This window comes from Thamnophis elegans, chromosome 7, assembly GCF_009769535.1.
Source record: "Thamnophis elegans isolate rThaEle1 chromosome 7, rThaEle1.pri, whole genome shotgun sequence".
Taxonomy (NCBI): domain Eukaryota; kingdom Metazoa; phylum Chordata; class Lepidosauria; order Squamata; family Colubridae; genus Thamnophis; species Thamnophis elegans.
Genome location: NC_045547.1, coordinates 2387201 through 2410960, shown reverse-complemented (window position 1 = coordinate 2410960; position 23760 = coordinate 2387201). Strand labels below are relative to the sequence as shown.

Here is a 23760-nt window from a genome sequence, read left to right as displayed (position 1 = left end):
GAAGGGCAACTGGCCACTCAGCTACATTCAGTTACCCAGACGCCACCCAAAGGGATTATGGGGTCGTTCAAAGAAGATGGCGGAAGGCCCTAAGATAGCATCCTCTCGTTTCTTGGAGAGGGCCGAGGTGGCACAGTGGTTAGGGTGCAGTACAGCAGGCCACTTCAGCTGACTGCAGTTCTGCAGTTCGGCTGTTCAAATCCCACCGGCTCAGGGTTGACTCAGCCTTCCATCCTTCCAAGGTGGGTGAAACAAGGACCCGGATTGTTGGGGGCGATATGCTGACTCTGTAAACCGCTTAGAGAGGGCTGAAAGCCCTATGAAGCGGTATATAAGTCTAACTGCTATTGCTATTGCTATTCTGCTGAAATCTTCAATCCTGGCCTACCTTCTTTGATTTCCTCCTCCCCAATCCCCAGGGATGTTCAGAGGCGGCTTAGATGTCCTGGTCAGAGCCCGACTCGCTCTTGGCGACGGTGTGACGATGCAAGTGACTGTCCGGAGCATCGTAGAAACCCCCGTGGACGTCATCCTGGCTTCCGTCGGCTAACGCTCGTAACCCCGATGCTGCCCCGTTCCCGACTCCTCTTCCGCCGGGCAAGGCGCAACCCGGATCTGGGGCGGTGCGTTCCTTCGGTTCCTCGTGCGAATCCCTTCGACTGTTATTTGTCTTTCATGGAATTTTGGCGTTCCTTTTTCCATTCCCCCCCCACCCACCCCTGCAAGGCAAAAACTTCGTTTCGGTTATAAATTATTGCCTTTGTGGGTAAGATTAGATTGGAGGTGGGGGGGGGGGGTTAACCTTTTTTTTTTTTTTTTTTTTTTTTTTTTTTTTTTTTTAAAGAGCGGTTCGTTGATTGGATTTTTATTGGCCGCCAATAAATGGGCTGTTTTCAGCACTTCCAGATGTTTCCACTGGTTATAAATGATAAAACGCACTCGGGATAGATCCATGTTTCTCAGCTTTAAAATACAATACAATAGCAGAGTTGGAAGGGACCTTGGAGGTCTTCTAGTCCAACCCCCTGCTTAGGCAGGAAACCCTATACAGTTTCAGACAAATGGGCTATCCAGCATCTTCTTAAAGACTTCCAGTGTTGGGGCATCCACAACTTCTGGAGGCAACTTCTGTTCCACTGATTAATTGTTCTCACTGTCAGGAAATTTCTCCTCCTTTCTAAGTTGCTTCTCTCCTTGATTAGTTTCCACCCATTGCTTCTTCTTCTGCCCTCAGGTGCCTAGGAGAATAGTTTGACTCCCTCTTCTTTGGGGCAGCCCCTGAGATATTGGAAGACTGCTATCATGTCTCCCCTGGTCCTTCTTTTCATTAAACCAGACATACCCAGTTCCTGCAACCGTTCTTCATATGCTTTAGCCTCCTGTCCCCTAATCCTCTTTGTTGCTCTTCTCTGCACTCTTTCTAGAGTCTCCACATCTTTTCTACATCATGGAGACCAAAACTGGATGCAAATATTCCAAGTGTGGCCTTCCCAAGGCCTTATAAAGTGGCATCAACCCTTCACGTGATCTTGATTCTCTCCCTCTGTTGATGCAGCCTAGAACTGTGTTGGCTTTTTTGGCAGCTGCTGCGCACAGCTGGCTCCTATTTAAATGGTTGTCCACTAGGACTCCAAGATCCCTTTTCACAGTTACTACTGTTGAGCAAGGCACCACCTATACTGGACCTGTGCATTTCGTCTTTCTTGCCTAAATGTAGAACCTGACTCTTTTCACCATTGAAAATAGGCTTTAAGTCTAGCTGGCTGGGGAATTCTGGGAATTGAAAGTTAAAAGTTAAAACTCTTAAAAGTGGCTAAAGTAAAAAAAAAAAATGATGGGCCAAAAGCAACTTTTTCCACCACCAGGAAAGTCCTTGAGGCGTTTCGACTTAGGACAAAAGCAACTTGCGATACAGGGAGTCCTCAACTTATGTTTCGCTTAGTGACCATTTGAAGTTATAACGGCACTGAAAAACGTGGCTTTGGGCCCATTTTCCACCCTTACGACTGTTTCGGCATGCCCGTGGTGATGTGACTCCTATTTATGACAGTTGAGGGAGTTAAGGGACCCCCTTTTGTGCCCTCCCGACGAGCATAGTCCATGGGGGAGAAGCCAGATTCACTTAACAACCGGGTTACTCATTTAATAACTGCAGTGATTCGCTTAAGAAATGTGGCAAGAAAAGTCGGGGCAAAACTCACTTAACAAGTGTCTCGTTTAGCAACATAAATTTTAGGGTCCACTGTGGTCGTAGGTTGAGGATTACCTGTAGCTCATTTAGTGACCGTTAAGTTACGATGGGACTGAAAACAGTGACTTACGACCATTTCTCACTCACGACAGCATGAAATCAAAATTCAGCCACTCGGCAACTGACTACTGTTTATGACGTGTGTTTGTGTGTGTGTGCGACGTATTCCTCTTTTGCGACCTTCTGAAAAGCAAAGTCAGTGGGGAAGGCAGATTCCCTTAACAACCGTGTGACTAACCTCCAACAACTGCAGTGATTCACTTAACGACTGCGGCCAGGAAGGTCGTAAAAACAGGCCAAAACTCACTCAACGGGTGTCTCGTTTTGCAACAGAAATATTGGGCTCAGTTGTGGTCGTAAGATGAGGACTACCTGTAATTGGGGGTGTTTAAAAAGGCAGCAGGGAAAATAATCCACTTTTATACGATCCAAGGTTATAAATAGGGAGCCGGCTTTGTATAATACAAATTTATAATTTAGACGGACCAAAAAGGAAACGAGACAGAAAACTAAGTTTATCAAGGATGCCACAAGGCAGCCATCAACTTACAATGCTTCATTTAGCGACCGTTCAAAATTACAACAGTACAGGAAAAAAAACCCACATATTTTCCACGCTTCTCTCCATTCCAGAATCCCCATGATCAAACTTCGGTCGTTTGGCAACTGACTCATACTTATGATGGTTGCAGCATCCTGGGTTCACGCGATCCCCTTTTGCAACCTTCCGGCAAGCCAAAGGGGAAGCCGGATTCACTTAACAACTGGGTGACTCACTTAACAACCGTGGAGATTCACTACACAACGGCGGCGAGAAAAGTCGTGTAACGGTGGCCAAGAGCGCTTTACAAATGTCTCACTCAGCGGCAAGATATTTGGGGCTCTGTGGTCATAAGTTGAGGACTTCCTGAAGCTTGTGCACGGAGTGCCAAGCGATGAGTCCCTGGGGCAAACCTTTTGTGTCAAAATGCGCTGAGGACCAAATTCGATGCGTTTCAAAGCAGTCGAGTCCCAAAAATGACCACATGATCCGAGACACTTCAACCGTCTTAAATACAAGTCCGGTACCAAGCATCCGAAGTTCGATCCCCTAACCACGGGGATGCCACGGCGGTCATAAGTGTGAAAAACGCTCAAAGTTCCCTTTTTTTCAGCGCAGTTGTAACTTCAGACAGTCACTAAACGAACCGTTCGTAAGTCCAGGACTACCCGTACGGTTATCATCCCGATCCTGATGGGCCGTTCTCATTTCTGCTCGCTTATTCCCCTGGACTTTCTCTCCCCGCATCCTCCAGAGGCAGGATTTTGGGGGGAATGGCCGGGGGGGGGGGTGCCTCCCGCCAAACTGCTTCAGACCCCTCCACCACCGTCCCCACCAATCCGTCGGGTAAGATTCTGTCAATTTACTCGCCGACGCAGAGATTGCATGAAAGACTGGTTCACCGCCGTCCGGAGTTTCCATCCGCTCTTCCCACGCCTCTCCTGTTGCTCCAGAGTGCAAAATTGTCCTCGGAAGAGCAGGAATGGTTTCTGTCCATCGTCTTTGTGGCTCAGAAGGAGTTGATGAAGTTTAAGTAGGCGTTCAGAAAACCCTGAGGCTCCTCCAGCTGTGGATAATGGCTGATGTGGTCATCCAGCACCGTCACTGTCGACGTGGGAAGCATCTGTCTGTCAAAAAAACAACAACAGCAGAGGTTCTTGGGTGCTACCTCCAAGGTGCATGGGGACGAGGGGGACTCTCTGTAAACCGCTTAGAGAGGGCTGAAAGCCCTATGAAGCGGTATATAAGTCTACTGCTATTGCTATTGCTATTGTGAGGGCCATTTACACGGGGAGGGTCCCTAAACTTTTAAGACTTGTGGACTTCAACTCCCAGAATTCCTCCGCCATCCAGCTGTTCTTCAGAACTGAAGAAGCTTCTTGAAGGAGAAAGCGAAACCTCTTCAAGGAAAAAAAAAGTCCAGTTGCCTTTTGGAAAAAGCTTCTATACCTGGTCCTCGAATTATGACTGTAATGCAACTGGAAGTCGTAACACGGTTGTAAAATAGGTCAATCACGTGACCGAGCCAGTTGTGCATTTTTTACAGCGTTTGTTAAGCAAACGCAACCATCATAAGGGGTAAACACCACAGTCACTAAATACAAGTAAATCCTGGTTTTTTTCTCCTTGCAAAACTGTCGTAAAGCTCACTCACACAACTCCTTCCAAACAGCCATAAATGCAGCAATCTCACCCATTTTATGTTGCATTATATTATATTATATTATAATATTATACTAACTAAACTATACATTATACTAGAGTATATTATGTTATATTATTGTATTATATTACATTACATTATAATATAATATTATACTAACTAAACTATACTATACATTATACTACAGTATATTATATTATATTGTTATGTTATTGTATTATAATATACTAACTGTACTATACTATACATTCATTATATATTATACTACATTATATTATATTACATTACACTATACTATACATTATACTACAGTATATTATATTATATATTATAATATACTAACTATACTATACATTATACTACAGTATATTATATTATGTTATATTACACTACTATACATTATACTACAGTATATATATTATATTATAATATACTTATACTATACTATACATTATACTACAGTATAATATGTTATGTTATTGTATTATTATATTATAATATTATACTAACTAAACTATACTATATTATACTATACATTATACTACAGTATATTATATTATATATTATATTATAATATACTAACTATACTATACATTATACTACAGTATGATATTATATTATATTATGTTATAATATACTAACTATACCATACTATACATTATACATTATACTACAGTATATTATATTATAGTATATATTATAAAATACTATACTATACTATATATTATACTACAGTATAATATATTATGTTATTGTATTATTATATTATAATATTATACTAACTAAACTGTATTATATTATACTATACATTATACTACAGTATAATATGTTATTATATTATTATATTAATATATGCATTTATTTTGCCGTAAGTAACCCTTTTTCAAGTAGGTCGTAGCTTCGCTGAGCAGCCGGTCATAAGTCAAGGACTGCCTATATAACAGGGGACCTTCAGAGGTTTCGCAAAGACAGGCATCCCCATTCCAGGGTATAAAAAAAAAAAATATGACAGTTTATAACTATTATAAGGGTGCTTCTTGATTCTTATATGGAGGAATCATTTTATGGAAGGATTTGCACAATGCCTTTAGCCCCTGATGTTCGTAGAACGTAAGGTAATACCATTGGAAGGGTCCCTGGAGGTCTTCTAGTCCAGCCCCTGGCTCAAGAAGGAGACTCTATACTAGGGGTGGCTAACTTTCTTGTCCTCGCTTGCTGAAAGCACTCGCGTGTCTGACAGCGCACATGTGCATGAGAGTTCGGACGGGCGTCCCCACACCCATAATGCCATTCGCACGGCACCCCCACTCCCGCCTGTGCCCTAGCAGACCTCCCTGCAGCCTCCTGGGCCCAAAAACAGGCCGAAGGGGCGCCACTCCCCACGCATGCAGGCGTGACTTCCCGCCGTGCATGCACACATGTCTCCCGCATGGGCGGCACAGAAAATCATCTGGATGATGGGAGGCGCGTGCGCATGCGCGGTGGAGCTGAGCTTGACGAGGGCTTGCGTGCCACCTAAGTTCGCCCTCACGTCCCTACACCGACATAAAAGGATGGAGTTTCTCTTCAGATCAAGAAAAGTGGGGGAGTACCGTTTTTGTTTTGTGAGTCCTTGAAATGTGACGGTGAGACCTTCTGCCCCCCCTTCTCCCCCCCCCCAGCTTACTTGTAAAGCGGGAGAAATTCCGGATGAGGGTTGACCGGATCCAATGGTCCATAAATCAGATGCACTGGAAGAGAGGAAGGGCGACACGTTGGCGCTAAGACCCAAATGAAAACAAATGTCCTACGTTTCTCCCCCGTTCTTACGAAGCCCGTCACAGGTCCGAGGAGCCGGTCCTACTCACAGGGAACGGAGGTGGATTGCAGTGCTCCGACCCATCGGTCTCGGTGTTGCTTCCGCTGGGTGATGTAGTGTAAAAGGCTGCAAAGCAGAATTTAAGGGGTGAAAAATTCCCAGGGTAACGGAGTGGGAAGGGACCTCAGAGGGCTTCTAGTCCAGCCTCCTGCTTGAGCAGGAGATCCGACTCTAACAGGAGTCTTCCAACCTTGGCAATTTTAAGACTTAGGAACTTCAACTCCCATAATTCCCCAGCCAGCCATGCACCTTACATTTCCCCCCAAAACCAGTAACCTTTATTCTGCACACCTAAAAAATAATAATAGAATACAATGGAACGGAATAGAATTAGAGAATAGAATTAAAATGTAGAGTAGAGTAGAACAGAACAAGAAAGTAGAATAGAATTAGAATATAGAGTAGAGTAGGAATGGAATGGCATGGCATAGAATAGGATGGGATGGAATAGAATAGAATAGAATTAGAATCAGAATGTAGTGTAGGAATGGAATAGAATAGAATTAGAATGTAACGTACAGTAGGAATAGAATAGAATAGAATATAGAATAGAATTAGAATGTAGAGTAGGAATGGAATAGAATAGAATTAGAAAGTAGAGTAGAAATAGAATAGAATATAGAATAGAATAGAATATAGAATAGAATTAGAATGTAGAGTAGAGTTGGAATGGAATAGAATAGAATTAGAATGTAGAGTAGAGTAGGAATGGAATGGAATAGAATTAGAATTAGAAAGTAGAGTAGAAATAGAATAGAATATAGAATAGAATTAGAATATAGAGTAGAGTAGAAATAGAATAGAATAGAATATACAATAGAATGAGAATGTAGAGTTGGAATGGAATAGAATAGAATTAGAATGTAAAGTAGAGTAGAAATAGAATAGAATATAGAAGAGAATTAGAATATAGTGTAGGAATGGAATAGAATTAGAAAGTAGAGTAGAAATAGAATAGAACAGAATATAGAATAGAATATACAATAGAATTAGAATGTAGAGTTGGAATGGAATAGAATAGAATTAGAATTAGAATGTAAAGTAGAGTAGAAATAGAATAGAATATAGAATAGAATTAGAATATAGAGTAGAGTAGGAATGGAATGGAATAGAATTAGAATGTAGAGTATAACAGAACAGAACAAGAATATAGAATAGAATTAGAATATAGGGTAGAATAGAAAAGAATAAACAGAGTTAAAAGGGACCTTGGAGGTCTTCTAGTCCAACCCTCTGCTTAGGTAGGAAACTCTGACATTTGTTTAACGACCCCCACAAAAAAAAAATATCAGAAAAATGGATCTGGTTGTGGGATGACCCATTAAAGCCATCATGTCTCACGGCCGTAATTGGCAGGCTCAATGATGGTCGTAGGTCGAGGACTAAACCTGTACTGCATTTGGGGGATTTAACATCCTACCTGTCCACCACAAGGTTTCCGTCGTTTGTTCGCAGGGCCGTCCACATGTCCCACAATTCGGCCTCCGAAGGCTGGGTGTGCGGGCCGAAGACCTCGGCCAGGCTGGAGGGATTCAAGACGAGATGGATTAGCACTGCAGGATTCACACAGCACAAGCCCCCCTCCCCCCAATACTCCTGATGAGCAGTTCTGCAATTCAAATGGCTTAAATATAATCTGATTTTTAGGGCTGTAGGAAGATTATTTGACGAGTCTTATTCTAGAACAGTAATCCTCAAACTTAAGACACTTGATGACATGTAGACTTCAAATCCTAGAATCGCCCATCCAAATGCTTTAAGATGGATGGACTTCAACTCCCAGAATTCCCTAGCCGGCATGCTTTAAGATGGGTGGACTTCAACTCCCAGAATTCTCCAGCCAGCATGCTTTAAGATGGGTGGACTTCAACTCCCAGAATCCCCCAGGCAGCATGCTTTAAGATTGGTGGACTCCAACTCCCAGAATTCTCCAGCCAGCATGCTTTAAGAGAGGTGGACTCCAATTCCCAGAATCCCCCAGCCAGCATGCTTTAAGATGGATGGACTTCAACTCCCAGAATTCCCCAGCCAGCATGCTTTAAGATGGGTGGACCTCAACTCCCAGAATTCCCCAGCCAGCATGCTTTAAGATGGGTGGACTCCAACTCCCAGAATTCTTCGGCCAGCCTGCTTTAAGATGGGTTAAAGACCTCAATTCCCAGAATTCCCCAGCTGGCTCAGGAATTCAGGGATCTTCAAGTGGCCAAATTTGAAAAACGCTGTTCTAAAAGGGCCAAAATCTTTTTAACACCCTAAAAGGCAAACTCACCTTTTGGCGAAGACAAAATAGTTCGTTAGCCGAGTAAGAATGAGCGACAGCAGCCCGCCATCTTTGAGAATCTGAAAAGGAGCGGGACACCTGAAACAGTTTGCATGGGGAGGAAGAGGAGGAGAGGAGAAGAAAAGGGGGGGGGGGCTCTTCACTGCAGCAAAATGGAAGAGAAACAGAGTCAGCTGCTAATAGAAAAAAAAATGGCTTTCCAAAATTAAAAAATTCACATTGCATCTGGTTCCAGGTTGCTAAGCTGCCCCGTTTCTGCCGTGTTCTTTTGCGGTTCGGGACTTCCCAACATCAAAGCGGAGAAAGATCAAGAAACGGAGGCCTCCCTGACGAGACCTGTTCAAGTTCAGAATGAAAGGATATGCGGGTACTCCTCGACTTACGACCGCAATGGAGCTCCAAATTTCTGTTGCTAAATAAGGCAGTTCTGAGGTTTGCCCCGTTAAGCGAACCACTGCAGCTCTTAAGGGAATGGTGCGGCCGTTAAATAAATCTGGCTTCCCTCCTGCTTCTCGGAAGGCCTCAACTGGGCTCGTTGGTGGTCGTAAGTCGAGGACCGCCTGGGTAACGTATCAATAAATTGAACTGGTTGATATTTAAGAGGCAGCCTTTTGGGTGAAAAGAGAATAAGTAAACATCAGCTCGCTAACTCCTATTGCAACTTTTATTTCTCTCTTCCTACGCAGAGTATCTATCTATCTATCTATCTATCTATCTATCTATCTATCTATCTATCTATCTATCTATCATCTATCTATCTATCTATCTATCTATCTATCTATCTATCTATCTATCTATCTATCTATCTATCTTTTAGGTCTTTCTAATTAATCTGCTTTTAAAAAAATAACTGATAAATAGCTGATAATCCGGCGTTGCCTGGGTATTTATTTATGGGGGGGGGAATGTCCGGACCAAACATAATTTCTAATGTTGGAATTTCCCCCTTACCAGAGGGAGCCCCCTTGTGGAGAACTGTGAAGCCGTTAACATGGCAACTCCACTGCGCTGTACAGTAGAAGCCATTTTACGGCAGTACAGTAGAATCCATTTTCAGACACAACAGGCTGCATCTTAACAGAACACACACCCCGAGGGATGTTAGGGGCATCTTAACCCCATAGTATTTTTCTCCAGAGGGTAAGACATCTGCGTGCAAAGTTTGATTGAAATTGCTCGAGGCGTTCCAGAGTTATGCTGGAACATACATACACACACACACATTTATATATATATAACAAAAAGGCAACAGTAAAAATATTGGGTTTCTGCCTGGATGGTCTCTTGTGATGAGCCGAAGGACAGAGAATGGAAGTAGTGAATTTCCTCCCATATTTGGGCATACCAGGGGTTGTAAAAGAAAAAAATCTAATAGATACCTTTCACCCTGGCTTCGCTGATAACAGATAAGAGCCTGTGGCCTAATGGCTAAGATCTCTGCCTAGTATGTAATATAGCCCAGGTTCAAATCCCAGTAAGGGTATGGCTAGCTGATGAGAGCTAAATAGCTTGAAATAGATCTATACTAGTCTCAGCACAAATACAACAATATGTAACAAAAAGGCAACAGTAAAAATATTGGGTTTCTGCCTGGATGGTCTCTTGTGACGAGCCAATGGACAGAGAATGGAAGTAGTGATCTTCCTCCCATATTTGGGCATACTGGGGTTGTAAAAGAAATATATATATATACATATACATATACATAATACATACATACATACATACATACATACATACATACACACACACACATACATACATACATATATATATAGTTATATTTGTGCTGATAAATAAATAAAGGGAGACTAGTATAGATCTATTAGTCTCCCTTTATTTATTTATCAGCACAAATATAACAAATGTAACAAAAAGGCAACAGTAAAAAATATTGGGTTTCTGTCTGGATGGTCTCTTGTGACGAGCCGAAGGACAGAGAATGGAAGTGTGACCTTCCTCCCATATTTGGGCATACCAGGGGTTGTGACTTTAAATAAATAAATAAATAAATAAATAAATAAATAAATAAATATATATATATATAGCTGTCTGTTGCAAGGAAGAAACTTCACTTCCAAAGCTTACTTCCAAAGCTTAAGCAGACATAACACAGACAGGGTTATTTATTGGCTGGATTACTGGCTGATCCAAAAATGGAATTCTTCAGACGATAAATCTCTCCACGAAACCATTTTTCTGTTCACAGCAAATTACCTTCTGGATGAATCTGGGATAATGAACTTCTGGAAAAATGCCTGCAAATTGAAGAGAGGAATGGAAATCAGACGATTCGTTCCAAAACTTTTTCCATGCCACGAAAACAGTTTTTTCCCCCGGGGGGGGGGGGGGGGGAGGGATTACGCTAAGATCCAATGTGGCAGGTGATGGGCCCAAAACAGGTCAGCGGTCAAAAAGCATCTCCTAAAGTTTTAAATTGCACAAAATCCTAGGATTGAAAGGAGCCTTAGAAGTCATTTAGTCCAACCCTCTGCCTGAGCAGGAGACCTTATACAATGCCGGACAAAGAGCTATCTGGTCTTTTCTTGAAAGGATTTAAATTTGCGAGGTGAGTTTTGCTCCATTTTACGATGTATTTCTTGCCACCGTTGTTCAGCGAATCACTGCAGTTGTTAAATTAGTAACCACGGTCGTTAAGCGAACCTGGCTTCCCCATTGACTTTGCTTGTCTGGAGGTCGAAAAAAGGGGATCGCGTGAACCCCAGGACGGTGCGCGACCGTCGTAAAGGTGAGTCAATTCTCAAGCGTCCGAATGTAAGTCACGTGACCGCAGGGATGCCACAACGGTCGTTAAGTGTGAAAAAACAGACCTAAGTCACTACAAAGTCGTTGCAACTCTGAATGGTCGCTAAGTGAACGGTCGTACCTTGAGGAGCCCTGTACCTGTAAAAAGGGAGTGGGGACTTGGATAGTGATGTCATGGTGCCCTCTAACTTGATTGACATCTGGATCCAACTGCCCCTCCCCTCTTCCTCACCCAAAGATTGAACCAATCCTTTTACGCTCTGAGTAATTTTTCCATGGGAATTTTCCGATAAATCGCTTACCTCCGTTTGACAGACACAGGCTGTTGATGAGGACGCATCCCGTTCTGTTCTGTTCATACCTGAAAGTAAAACAGGGTAAAGTAGCGTTAACTACAATCTATATACAGAACAGCTAAATACCACTCACGTACCATCACAAATTCTCCAGAACCGTAAAGCCTACAAACTTGAAATTCGGCCCGTATGTTCCTCTTGGCTCGCTAAGAAAGGTTTTTTCAAAATGACCATCAGATCATCAGAATGTCTTATACAATATTATATTAACACGCGTCGATGCTCTGGAGCTAGACGTTCTACTCCCCCTCCCCACCTTAAAGGGACTCTGTTTCAACTGCCAGTTGCCTTATATGGGCGTGGCCAGCGGGTGACGTATCCGGCCTGCGGGCCGGCCCGATCGCATGGTTTTCTAGCAAAGCATGGGCATCCAGCTAGTATAAATATAATATAAATATGACAATTCGTCAAAGTAAGGTTTGAGGGAAGTTCTGAAAATGTTCTTGTTGTGGCCTATCGGCAGCTGGACCCTTCAGCAGCTGAATCAGGGGAGGAGGAAGCGGCGTGGTCAGCCTCAAGGCAACCTGAGAGCTCCAACAGAGGGAATGGAGCTGTCAGAAAGAGAGAGAGAGAGAGAGGCAGAGCCTGGGTTGTCAATCAGCCCTCAGATGGAGGGTCAACAGTCCCCAGGTCTGGAGGTGGCTGATGAGGAAGAGGAGGAACAGCTGGGTCCAGTGCCTGACATGTGGATGCACAGAAGGCAGAGGAGAGGAGAGCAGTGGAAATCTATGGGCCGGTCCTTGGGACGGAAGATCCCTGAGTGCCTAATGTGTGGATGTACAGAAGGCAGAGGAGAGGAGAGCAGTGGAAATCTACGGGCCGGTCCTTGGGACAGAAGATCCCTGAATGCCTGACGTGCGGATGAACAGAAGGCAGAGGAGAGGAGAGCAGTGGAAATCTATGGGCAGGTCCTTGGGACGGAAGATCCCTGAGTGCCTGACATGCGGATGTACAGAAGGCAGAGGAGAGGAGAGCAGTGGAAATCTATGGGCCGGTCTTTGGGACGGAAGATCCCTGAGTGCCTGACGTGCGGATGTACAGAAGGCAGAGGAGAGGAGAGCAGTGGAAATCTATGGGCGGGTCCTTGGGACAGAAGATCCCTGAGTGCCTGACGTGTGGATGTACAGAAGGCAGAGAGGAGTGGAGAGCAGTGGAAATCTATGGGCGGGTCCTTGGGACAGAAGATCCCTGAGTGCCTGACGTGTGGATGTACAGAAGGCAGAGAGGAGAGGAGAGCAGTGGAAATCTATGGGCCCGTCCTTGGGACGGAAGATCCCTGAGTGCCTGACGTGCGGATGTACAGAAGGCAGAGGAGAGGAGAGCAGTGGAAATCTATGGGCAGGTCTTTGGGACGGAAGATCCCTGAGTGCCTGACGTGCGGATGTACAGAAGGCAGAGGAGAGGAGAGCAGTGGAAATCTATGGGCCCGTCCTTGGGACGGAAGATCCCTGAGTGCCTGACGTGCGGATGTACAGAAGGCAGAGGAGAGGAGAGCAGTGGAAATCTATGGGCGGGTCCTTGGGACAGAAGATCCCTGAGTGCCTGACGTGTGGATGTACAGAAGGCAGAGAGGAGAGGAGAGCAGTGGAAATCTATGGGCGGGTCCTTGGGACAGAAGATCCCTGAGTGCCTGACGTGTGGATGTACAGAAGGCAGAGAGGAGAGGAGAGCAGTGGAAATCTATGGGCCCGTCCTTGGGACGGAAGATCCCTGAGTGCCTGACGTGCGGATGTACAGAAGGCAGAGGAGAGGAGAGCAGTGGAAATCTATGGGCGGGTCCTTGGGACGGAAGATCCCTGAGTGCCTGACGTGCGGATGTACAGAAGGCAGAGGAGAGGAGAGCAGTGGAAATCTATGGGCGGGTCCTTGGGACAGAAGATCCCTGAGTGCCTGACGTGTGGATGTACAGAAGGCAGAGAGGAGAGGAGAGCAGTGGAAATCTATGGGCTGGTCCTTGGGACGGAAGAGCCACCGCTGCTAGCAAAGCTCTGGGGATGAAAGGCAGGGGGCAGAGATGAATAGATGGGGCAGACAACTATTCCTCTCCCTGCCGGATGGACTTGTCAGCCCGCGGTGAGAGAGAAACTTTTTGCCGGTGCTTCTAATAAAGGGATCATTGATTTAAACAGTTGGGTCAGAACAATTTGCTTTGTTTTAACAGCGCCAAGTAGCATCAACTTGCAAGGCTACCTGGATTCCAGGTATATGTATCTTAACTGAGGATATGCCCAGTCTCTTGCCCGAAAGGTTGGAATACAAAGGAATACAGGGAGTCCTCACTGAGTGACCGCAATTGAGACCAACGATACGGCCATTAAACAAAGCAGTAGGTAAGTGGACTCCCCAACTGCAACGATGATCCTCCTTGGCTTTACAGACCTGTGGAGGTCACAAATGCGAGGATTAGCAGTTTTCCTCACCACCGTAACTGCAAAGAGTCACTAAACGAGGCTGTCACTAAACGAGGACTGCCTGGGTTGTGACTGGGCTTGCAACACTAAGGACTAAGCGCAACCCTAACCCCAAAATACAGCACCAAACCCCAGCCATAGCGGTTCCTGGCAGTTGACAGGTAGTCCTCGACTTACAACAATTCACTTAGCGACCGTTTGAAATTATAATGGCATGGAAAAGAGTGACCTGTGACTGGTTTTCACTTAAAAGACACTGGCGGCATCCCCGTGGCCACGTGATCAAAATTCAGGCGCCTGGCCACCCACTGACTCGTATTTATGACGGTTGGAGCATCCTAGGACACATGATAAATTGTGACCTTCCCACCCAGTTTCTGACCGGGGGGGGGGGGAGCAGACCTGTTTAATGACTGCACAATTCACTGAACAACCAGGGCGATTGGCTTAACCATTGGCGGCGAAGTACGGTTGGTCAAATTGGCCATGCCTCGCTTAGCAACGGAAACCCTGCCACCCAACGGTGGTCGCAGAGCGAGGACTCCCCGTCGTTCCCACGCACCTGTAGAGCAGTTCTTGGGCGACGGTGTCTCCGTAGTCGTGCGAAAGGAGGTTGATCCGTTGGTTCAGAAGGCCCAGGTGGCGCAACAGGCTTTCCACAATGCTGGCTTGTTCGAAGATGGAGTACCCGTGAGGCCGCTGTTTTGCAATGCAGAGAGAGAGAGAGAGGAGGGAGGGGAGGGGGAGCACCGAGTTCGAATCAAGCCCTGTTACTTCAGCGGCCCATCTGAACCCCTACCTGTCAGGTTGCCACCAAGCCAACGGCATTGAAGCGGAGGCAATGCTGCCGTCTCGAGTCTTTTGATGCTGCCGGTGATTGGCAAGACTTTACTTGGGCCTAAGTTGGGTTTCCCCCGACCTGCAGCTCTGTTTTTCTAATGGGATTTCTGCATTTATTTAGGTTGTGCCTTTATTATTCCGACAAATAACTCGGCAAACATATCCAACACACTTTCCTTTCTATTTTCACAACAACCTTATGAGGTGGGCTGGGCTGAGAGAGGGACGGCCCAAAGTCACCCAGCTGGCTTTCGTGCCTAAGGTGGGACTAGAACTCACCGTCTCCTGGTGATTGGTCCAGTATTGCCTACCCAGTTTTCGTGCCTTAAGGCGGGACTAGAACTCACAGCTTCCTGGTGATTGGTCCAAAGTCACCCAGCTGGCTTTCCTGCCTAAGGTGGGACTAGAACTCCCCGTCTCCTGGTGATTGGTCCAGTATTACCAACTCAGTTTTCGTGCCTTAAGGCGGGACTAGATCTCACTGTCTCCTGGTGATTGGTCCAGTATTACCTACCCAGTTTTCGTGCCTTAAGGCGGGACTAGAACTCCCCGTCTCCTGGTGATTGGTCCAATATTACCTACCCAATTTTCATGCTTTAAGGCGGTACTAAAACTCACAGCTTCCTGCTGATTGAGCCAAAGTCACCCAGTTGGCTTTCATGCCTAAGGTGGGACTAGAACTCCCCGTCTCCTGGTGATTGGTCCAATATTACCTACCCAGTTTTCGTGCCTTAAGGCGGGACTAGAACTCACGACCTCCTGGTGATTGGCCCAAACTCGCCCAGCTGGTTTTCACAACTAAGGCAGGACTAGAACTCCCCGTCTCCTGGTGATTGGCTCAAAGTCACCCAGCTTTATTAATTTTACAAATAACTCGAGGCGGAAAACGGCACAGAAAAAAAAGTGAATCATGGCCTTTTTCACACGTACGACCACACATCCCCCATGGTCACACCATCAAAATTCAGATGCTTGACAACCAACTCATATTTAAGACGGTCATTTCTTTAGGCTGGCCGAATCCAAATCCTGCAACCGTTGTGGATACGTTTTAGTCTCGAGGGCTTTTCGTCATCTTAGCGGCTCTTCTCTGTACTTAATTTCCAAAGTCTCAGCACACGCGGTGACTAAAACTGCGCGTATTTATTCCCGTTTTGGTGCTTTGGTGTGTTCCACTTTTTGTGCTGGCTTTGCACTTTCAAACCGGCAAGATTCCGTCAAGGTCGCCTTCGACGTAAGACAGAATTGGACCGTGGGATCCGTTTCCCCTCTGGCAGGTTGACAATATTTGGGGAATAGCAATAGCTATTAGCAATAGCAGTTAGACTTATATACCGCTTCATAGGGCTTTCAGCCCTCTCTAAGTGGTTTACAGAGTCGGCATATTGCCCCCAACAACAATCCGGGTCCTCATTTTACCCACCTCGGAAGGATGGAAGGCTGAGTCAACCTTGAGCCGGTGAGATTTGAACAGCCGAACTGCAGAACTGCAGTCAGCTGAAGTAGCCTGCACTGCTGCATTTAACCACTGTGCCACCTCGGCTCTATCTATCTATCATCTATCTATCTATCTATCTATCTATCTATCTATCTATCTATCTATCTATCTATCTATCTATCTACCTACCTACCTACCTACCTACCTACCTACCCACCCACCCACCCACCCACCCACCTACCTACCTACCTCTATTTATTTATTTATCTATCTATCTATCTATCTATCTATCTATCTATCTATCTATCTATCTATCTATCTATCTACCTACCTACCTACCTACCTACCTACCTACCTACCTACCTACCTACTTCTATTTCTCTATCTATCTAATCTATCTAATCTATCTATCTATCTATCTATCTATCTATCTATCTATCTATCATCTATCTATCTATCTATCTATCTATCTATCATCTATCTATCTATCTATCTATCCATCCATCCATCCATCCATCCATCCATCCATCCATCCATCCATCCATCCATCCATCCATCTATCTAGCAATAGCAGTTAGACTTATATACTGCTTCATAGGGCTTTCAGCCCTCTCTAAGCGGTTTACAGAGTCAGCATATTGCCCCCAACAACAATCCGGGTCCTCATTTTACCCACCTCGGACGGATGGAAGGCTGAGTCAACCCTGAGCCGGTGAGATTTGAACAGCCGAACTGCAGAACTAGCAGTCAGCTGAAGTAGCCTGCAGTGCTGCATTTAACCACTGCGCCACCTCGGCTCTTGAATGAAATGAAGTTAAGAAAGCATCCTTCCAAAGGTACTCACAGGTTTGTCGCTGAAGCCGAAGCCCACAAAATCCAGCGCGATCACACGTTGGAATCGCTGCGTGAGCCCTTCCCAAATCTGCAGCCGGGATGAGGAAGAGAAGGAGGGGAGGGAGGGAAGTGGGGTTGACTTCCTACAGCGTCTCTACGCCCCCGTCCTGCCCTTCAATCCAACCGGTCCGTCCCCTCCCCTCACCTTGTACCAGTCGTAACTCGAGGTGGGGAATCCATGCAGGAGGACCACGATGTCCGAACTGCCGACAGCGCCGGGCGAATCTAAAAGAGGCAAAAGGGAGTAAACATTCCTTAGAGCGCTTTGGGGTTTGAGCAGAGCGTACCGAAATAAAGAAGAGAAAGTTCTTAATTTAAATGTGAAATGCATCGTGAATTCTTAACAGGGAATTGCAATTGGCTTGAGATAAAAACAGTTCTGGGGGTTCGGTTTCCCAAAATTTAATGAGCAAAGAGAACGGTACCCAAAAACTAAACTGCATCTCTGCTTGAGGACTCTTGTGCGTGTCAGAAGACTAATTGTCCAACTTTGTGGAAAGACACACAAAACGCATAAGCACAATGCTTTTAAATGGAGGCTCAAACATATGAGGAACGGTTGCAGGAACTGGGAATGTCTCGTTTAATGAAAAGAAGGACCAGGGGAGACATGATGGCATCTTCCAATATCTCAGGGGTTGCCCCAAAGAAGAGGGAGTCAAACTATTCTCCTAGGCACCTGAGGGCAGAAGAAGAAGCAATGGGTGGAAACTAATCAAGGAGAGAAACAACTTGGAACTGAGGAGAAATTTCCTGACAGTTAGAACAATCAATCAGTGGAACAGAAGTTGCCTCCAGAAGTTGTGAATGCCCCAACACTGGAAGTCTTTAAGAAGATGCTGGATAGCCATTTGTCTGAATTGGTGTAGGGTTTCCTGCCTAGGCAAGGGGTTGGACTAGAAGACCTCCAAGGTCCCTTCCAACTCTGTTATTCTATTTTATTTTATTCTATGGAAGGAAGGAAGGAAGGGAGGGAGGGAGGGAGGGAGGGAGGGAGGGATTCTCCAAGGCACCTGAGGGTAGAACAAGAGGCAGTGGGTGGAAACTAATCAAGGAGAGAATTTCCTGACAGTGAGAACAATTAAGCAAGTTAACAATTAACTTGCCTCCAGAAGTTGTGAATGCTCCAATACTGGAAGTCTTTAAGAAGAGGTTGGATAGCCATTTGTCTGAAACGGTATAGGGTTCCCTGCCTAAGCAGGGGGTTGGACTAGAAGACCTCCAAGGTCCCTTCCAACTCTGTTTTTCTATTCCATTTCTATTTCTATTCTATTTCTATTCTATTTCTATTCTATTTCTATTCTATTTCTATTCTATTTCTATTCTATTTCTATTCTATTTCTATTCTATTTCTATTCTATTTCTATTCTATTCTAAATTTGCAAAAAGGAAGCATGCCCCCCTTGTGTTTAAAAGAATCCTTTGAACCCTGGGTGCATGTCCCCCCCCCCAAGGATATCCCTGGACCACGACTTCTGCCTCTGCCAGATGTTAAACCGCAAACTAGCCTCGACAAGCCTAAGATTTACTACAAGTCTGTAGAGGTTCTCCATCATCTAGCTCATGGTTGTAGATTTGTAGATTTTGTAGATTTTATTAATATTTGTAGGCCGCCCTTTTCCCTGAGGGGACTCAGGGCGGCTCACATAAAATCGGGGAAGGGGAATTTGGTTGTCCCAAAGATGCTTTTTTTTTCAAGAGGCAACTGAACCCCTCCCCATTGTACATGCACGCACAACCCCTCCCATGCTCCCCACACTCCTCGCACATGTGCGGGACAACTCCCCCCCCCACGCTCCCCCACGCAATGTGTGTGACACCACCAGCCCCGTTTCGGGCCTAGCAGGCCTCCCTGAAGCCTCCTGGGAGCCAAAATGAGGGCAGGGGAGGGGGCGCACCTCCCGCGCAACCCTCCACCCCTTGGGGATGCGTGCGTGACCCTCACACATGCAAGCACATTTCCTGCATGTGTAGCAGAGACCTGAAAATCAGCTGGCCAACGGGGGGCGCACACGCATGCGCAGTGGAGCCAAGCTGAGCGACGGCTCTTGAGTGCTCAGAGTGGGCTCCTCATGCCCCCCCCCCGTGGCACGCGGGTTCGCCATCACAGGTCTATAGCGAATATCCAAATGGCAAAAACTGGCCTAAGGTCTTGACCCCCCCCAAGCATCTACGCCACCTCTGAAAAAGATGTCTTGCGTTTTGTAGGTGAAGAAACTCCCCGAGGAGCGCCAGGAATGCAGAGCCGGAGACAGCTTGGGAGGCGGGATGTGGAGGTAAACGGCAAGCAGGGGAAGCATCAGGAGGCCGACTTGGATCCACCACTCTTTCATTCTGCAATTGGGAGAAGGGAGGCCCAAAAGATATATATGAAAATAAAAAGGAAGAGGAATGGCAGAAGCTGGGGGCGGTGTCAAAAGAGGAAGCAGCCTAGAATCCCTACGTAGTCGCAATAGCAATAGCAATAGCAATAGCAATAGCAATAGCAATAGCAGTTAGACTTATATACCGCTTCATAGGGCTTTCAGCCCTCTCTAAGCGGTTTACAGAGTCAGCATATCGCCCCCACAGGCTGGGTCCTCATTTCACCCACCTCGGAAGGATGGAAGGCTGAGTCAACCCTGAGCCGGTGAGATTTGAACAGCCAAACTGCAGATAGCAGTCAGCTGAAGTGGCCTGCAGTGCTGCATTTAACCACTGCGCCACCTCGGCTCTTTTTAATATAGATATAGAGATATATAGATATACATATAGATATAGATATATAGAGATAGATAGATAGATAGATAGATAGATAGATAGGGAGGGAGGGAGGGAGGGAGGGAGGGAGGGAGAGATAGGTATACATATACATATACATATACATATACATATACATATACATATGCATATGCATATACATATACATATACATATACATATACATATATATATATATATATATATATATATATATATATATAGAGAGAGAGAGAGAGAGAGAGAGAGAGAGAGAGGGGGATAGATATAGATATCGGTAGAGATATAAATAGCAATAGCAATAGCAATAGCAGTTAGACATATACCGCTTCATAACGCTTTCAGCCCTCTCTAAGCGGTTTACATAGTCAGCATATTGCCCCCAACAACAATCCGGGTCCTCATTTTACCCACCTCGGAAGGATGGAAGGCTGAGTCAACCTTGAGCCCGTGAGATTTGAACAGCCGAACTGCAGTCAGCTGAAGTAGCCTGCAGTGCTGCATTTAACCACTGCGCCACCTCGGCACAAGCAAATTACCATATTTCTTAGACTATAAGACGCACGGAGCATAAGAGGCACTGTGATTTTGAAGAGGAACATTTTTAATAAAAAGGTTTTTGCACTCTGCAGGCCTTCCAAACCCTCTGCACACCTCGTTTTTTTGCAAAAAAAAAAAGGGGGGGGCATACAAAGCTTTGGGAGGATTGTAGAGTGCTCCTGGGGGCGGGGGGGGAGGAAGGGAAACGAGCAAAAATTGCAGTTTTTGAGTTCTAGAATATCAGCCGCCACCACCCTTCTTTTTTAAGAAAATTAAGTAATCCCCTAAGAAATAATCATATTTTCCTGGACGCTCTACAAACCAACTCTGTTTTCTTACAGATGTTTTCATAACGCAAGGCAGCAACATTCTCAGTGTTAGGAGGGGGGGGGAGTTGAGGGGTTTATAAATGAGCCCCCTCCTAGCACTGATGATGTTCCCTAGTTGAGTCATAGAACGTCTGCAAGAAAACCAAGCTCAGAGACCACCAAGGACCCCACAGTCTTTTTCCTCCTCCTTCTCTGCACAAACCCACTCCCTTCTTGCACTGATGATGTTCCCTAGTTGGGTCATGGAACGTCTTCAAGAAAACCAAGCTCAGAGACCACCAAGGACCCCACAGTCTTTTTCCTCCTCCTCCTCTCCACAAACCCACTCCCTTCTTGCACTGATGATGTTACCTAGTTGGGTCATGAAACATCCGTGAGAAACAATTAAATCCAGAAAGCACCAAGGACCCCCCACAGGTGGCTCAGGGGCTAAGACGCTGAGCTCGTCCATCAGAAAGGTCGGCAGTTTGGTGGTTCGAATCCCTAATAGAGGTCTCCTGCATGAGCAGGGGGTTGGACTAGATGACCTCCAAAGTCCCTTCCAACTGTTATGTGTACTGTCCTCCTCCTCCCAACCCCTCCCCCTCCTAGCACTGATGATGTTCCCTAGTTGGGTCGTGAAACGTCTGCCAGAAAACCACCAAGCTCAGAGAACACACAGATGACGCCACAGTCCTTCTCTGCCTCCTCCTCCTCCCCTTCTCCTTTGCAAATCCCTCTTTCTTGCAACACTGATGATGTTCCCTAGTTGGGTCATGAAACGTCTGCGAGAAAACCATCAAGCTCAGAGAACACACAAATGACGCCACAGACCTTCTCTGCCTCCTCCTCCTCCCCTTCTCCTCCCCTTATAGAGCCGAGGTGGCGCAGTGGTTAGAGTGCAGTACTGCAGCCACTTCAGCTGACTGCTAGTTCTGCAGTTCGGCAGTTCAAATCTCACCGGCTCAGGGTTGACTCAGCCTTCCATCCTTCCGAGGTGGGTGAAATGAGGACCCAGATTGTTGGGGGCAATATGCCGACTCTGTAAACTGCTTAGAGAGGGCTGAAAGCCCTATGAAGCGGTATATAAGTCTAACTGCTATTGTTATTGCTATTCTCCTTTGCAAATCCCTTTTCCTTGCAACACTGATGATGTTACCTAGTTGGGTCATGAAACGTCTGCCAGAAAACCATCAAGCTCAGAGAGCACGAAGGACCCCACAGTCTTCTCCTTCTCCTCCTTCCCACTCCCTTCTAACACTGATGATGTTACCTAGTTGGGCCATGAAACGTCTGTGAGAAAACCACCCGGCTCAGAGAGCACCAAGGACCCCACAATTCAGCCCTAAGCTGCAAATATTCTCTAATTGGTGAAGCCCAAATCTTACAGAACCTTTTCAGCTGCACAAGCAGTGCATTTCCTAGGGAGGAGGGTGCAAATAACCCCCCCTTCTCTTGCTCAGCAAAATGCACCACACACCCCCTATTCTTTTTCTGCCTTTGTTTGCAAGTTTCCATCCCCCCCTTCCTTCCCCCTAAAAAAAGAAAAACCCCCCCCCCGCCCCAGAGATCCCCTTCCTTGCAGAGAGAAAAAAAAACAGGGAAGGGGGCGTCTATTCCTCCTCGCCCCCCCCCTCCGCCTCTGTCCTGGGGAAGGACGCACATGCGCCCTCGGCTCACCTGAGCTACAGTCCGGAAGAAGTCCCAGGCAGGCGCGTGGGCCAAGGCGCATGCGCGTCCCCGGCTGCTCCTGCCCCCCTCCGCCCCTCGGGAGGCTTCCCACGGGTTGATTGCGCAATGCGAGTTTTGCAACCGGCGCCGCCGCCGCGGCCTTTTTGCAAGCGGGGCGGCGGGAACGTGTGAACGGGCGGCTGCAGGGATGGGGAATCAGGCCGGGGAGGGGGCGTTGTTGTGCATTGTTTAGGAGGGAAGGGGCTTTGCAGGATCTTTGTCTCCGGCGACAGGTGCAATAAAGCCTAATGTGAGTTTTTATCCTTCCTTTCTTTTTTCCTTTCTTTTCTTTTTTCTTTCCTTGAATTCTTTCCTTCCTTTCTTCTCTCTTCCTCTCTCCCTCCCTCCTTTCTTTCTCTCTCTCTATCTTTTCTTTTTTTCTTCCTTTTCTTCCCTTTCCTTTCTTCTCTCTTCCCTCCTTCCCTTTTTTCTTTCTCTCGTCCTTTTTCTTTTTTCGTTATTTCCTTGAATTCTTTCCTTCCTTTCTTCTCTCTTCCTCTCCCTCCCTCCTTTCTCTCTATCTTTTCTTTTTTTCTTCCTTTTTCTTTCCTTTCTTCTCTCTTCCCTCCTTCCCTTTTTTCTTTCTCTCTTCCTTTTTCTTTCTTTCCTTGAATTCTTTCCTTCCTTTCTTCTCTCTTCCTCTCTCCCTCCCTCCTTTCTTTCTCTCTCTATCCTTTCTTTTTTCTTCCTTTTCTTCCCTTTCCTTTCTTCTCTCTTCCCTCCTTCCCTTTTTTCTTTCTCTCTTCCTTTTTCTTTCTTTCCTTGAATTCTTTCCTTCCTTTCTTCTCTCTTCCTCTCTCCCTCCCTCCTTTCTCTCTATCTTTTCTTTTTTTCTTCCTTTTTCCTTCCTTTCTTCTCCCTCTGCCTTTCACTCTCCCTTTGCCTTCCTTCCTTTCTTTCTCTCTCTATCCTTTCTTTTTTCTTCCTTTTCTTCCCTTTCCTTTCTTCTCTCTTCCCTCCTTCCTTTTTTCTTTCTCTCTTCCTTTTTCTTTCTTTCCTTGAATTCTTTCCTTCCTTTCTTCTCTCTTCCTCTCTCCCTCCCTCCTTTCTTTCTCTCTCTCTCTATCCTTTCTTTTTTTCTTCCTTTTCCTTTCTTCTCTCTTCCCTCCTTCCCTCTTTCTTTTTCTCTCTCTCTTCCTTTCT

The 23760-nt window shown here is 45.8% G+C and overlaps 2 protein-coding genes across 3 annotated transcripts in view; one reads left to right on the top strand and one right to left on the bottom strand.

The window, feature by feature from the left end:
- COPG2 (COPI coat complex subunit gamma 2) overlaps nucleotides 1-903 on the top strand; it is a 38574-nt gene extending 37671 nt beyond the window's left edge. The window contains 1 exon segment of the mRNA XM_032221217.1: nucleotides 420-903. Within this exon segment, the coding sequence (XP_032077108.1) occupies nucleotides 420-550 (131 nt within the window). The 3' untranslated portion in view covers nucleotides 551-903.
- A 1843-nt stretch (nucleotides 904-2746) lies between these two features.
- On the bottom strand, nucleotides 2747-22632 carry MEST. Of its 2 annotated transcripts, none has more exons than XM_032221528.1 (12): nucleotides 22567-22632; nucleotides 19479-19633; nucleotides 17445-17524; nucleotides 17250-17327; nucleotides 14690-14826; nucleotides 11663-11721; nucleotides 10812-10852; nucleotides 8583-8653; nucleotides 7734-7835; nucleotides 6303-6379; nucleotides 6122-6185; nucleotides 2747-3919 (listed from the first exon to the last, which is right to left on the bottom strand). In XM_032221528.1, the coding sequence occupies exons 2-12, from the start codon at nucleotides 19630-19632 to the stop codon at nucleotides 3802-3804; spliced, it is 981 nt and encodes a 326-aa protein (XP_032077419.1). In that variant the 5' UTR covers nucleotide 19633; nucleotides 22567-22632; the 3' UTR covers nucleotides 2747-3801. The 2 variants fall into 2 exon arrangements, with proteins under 2 accessions (XP_032077419.1, XP_032077418.1); XM_032221527.1 differs by lacking the exon at nucleotides 22567-22632 and adding an exon at nucleotides 22046-22068.
- Between the last annotated feature and the right edge of the window lie 1128 nt (nucleotides 22633-23760).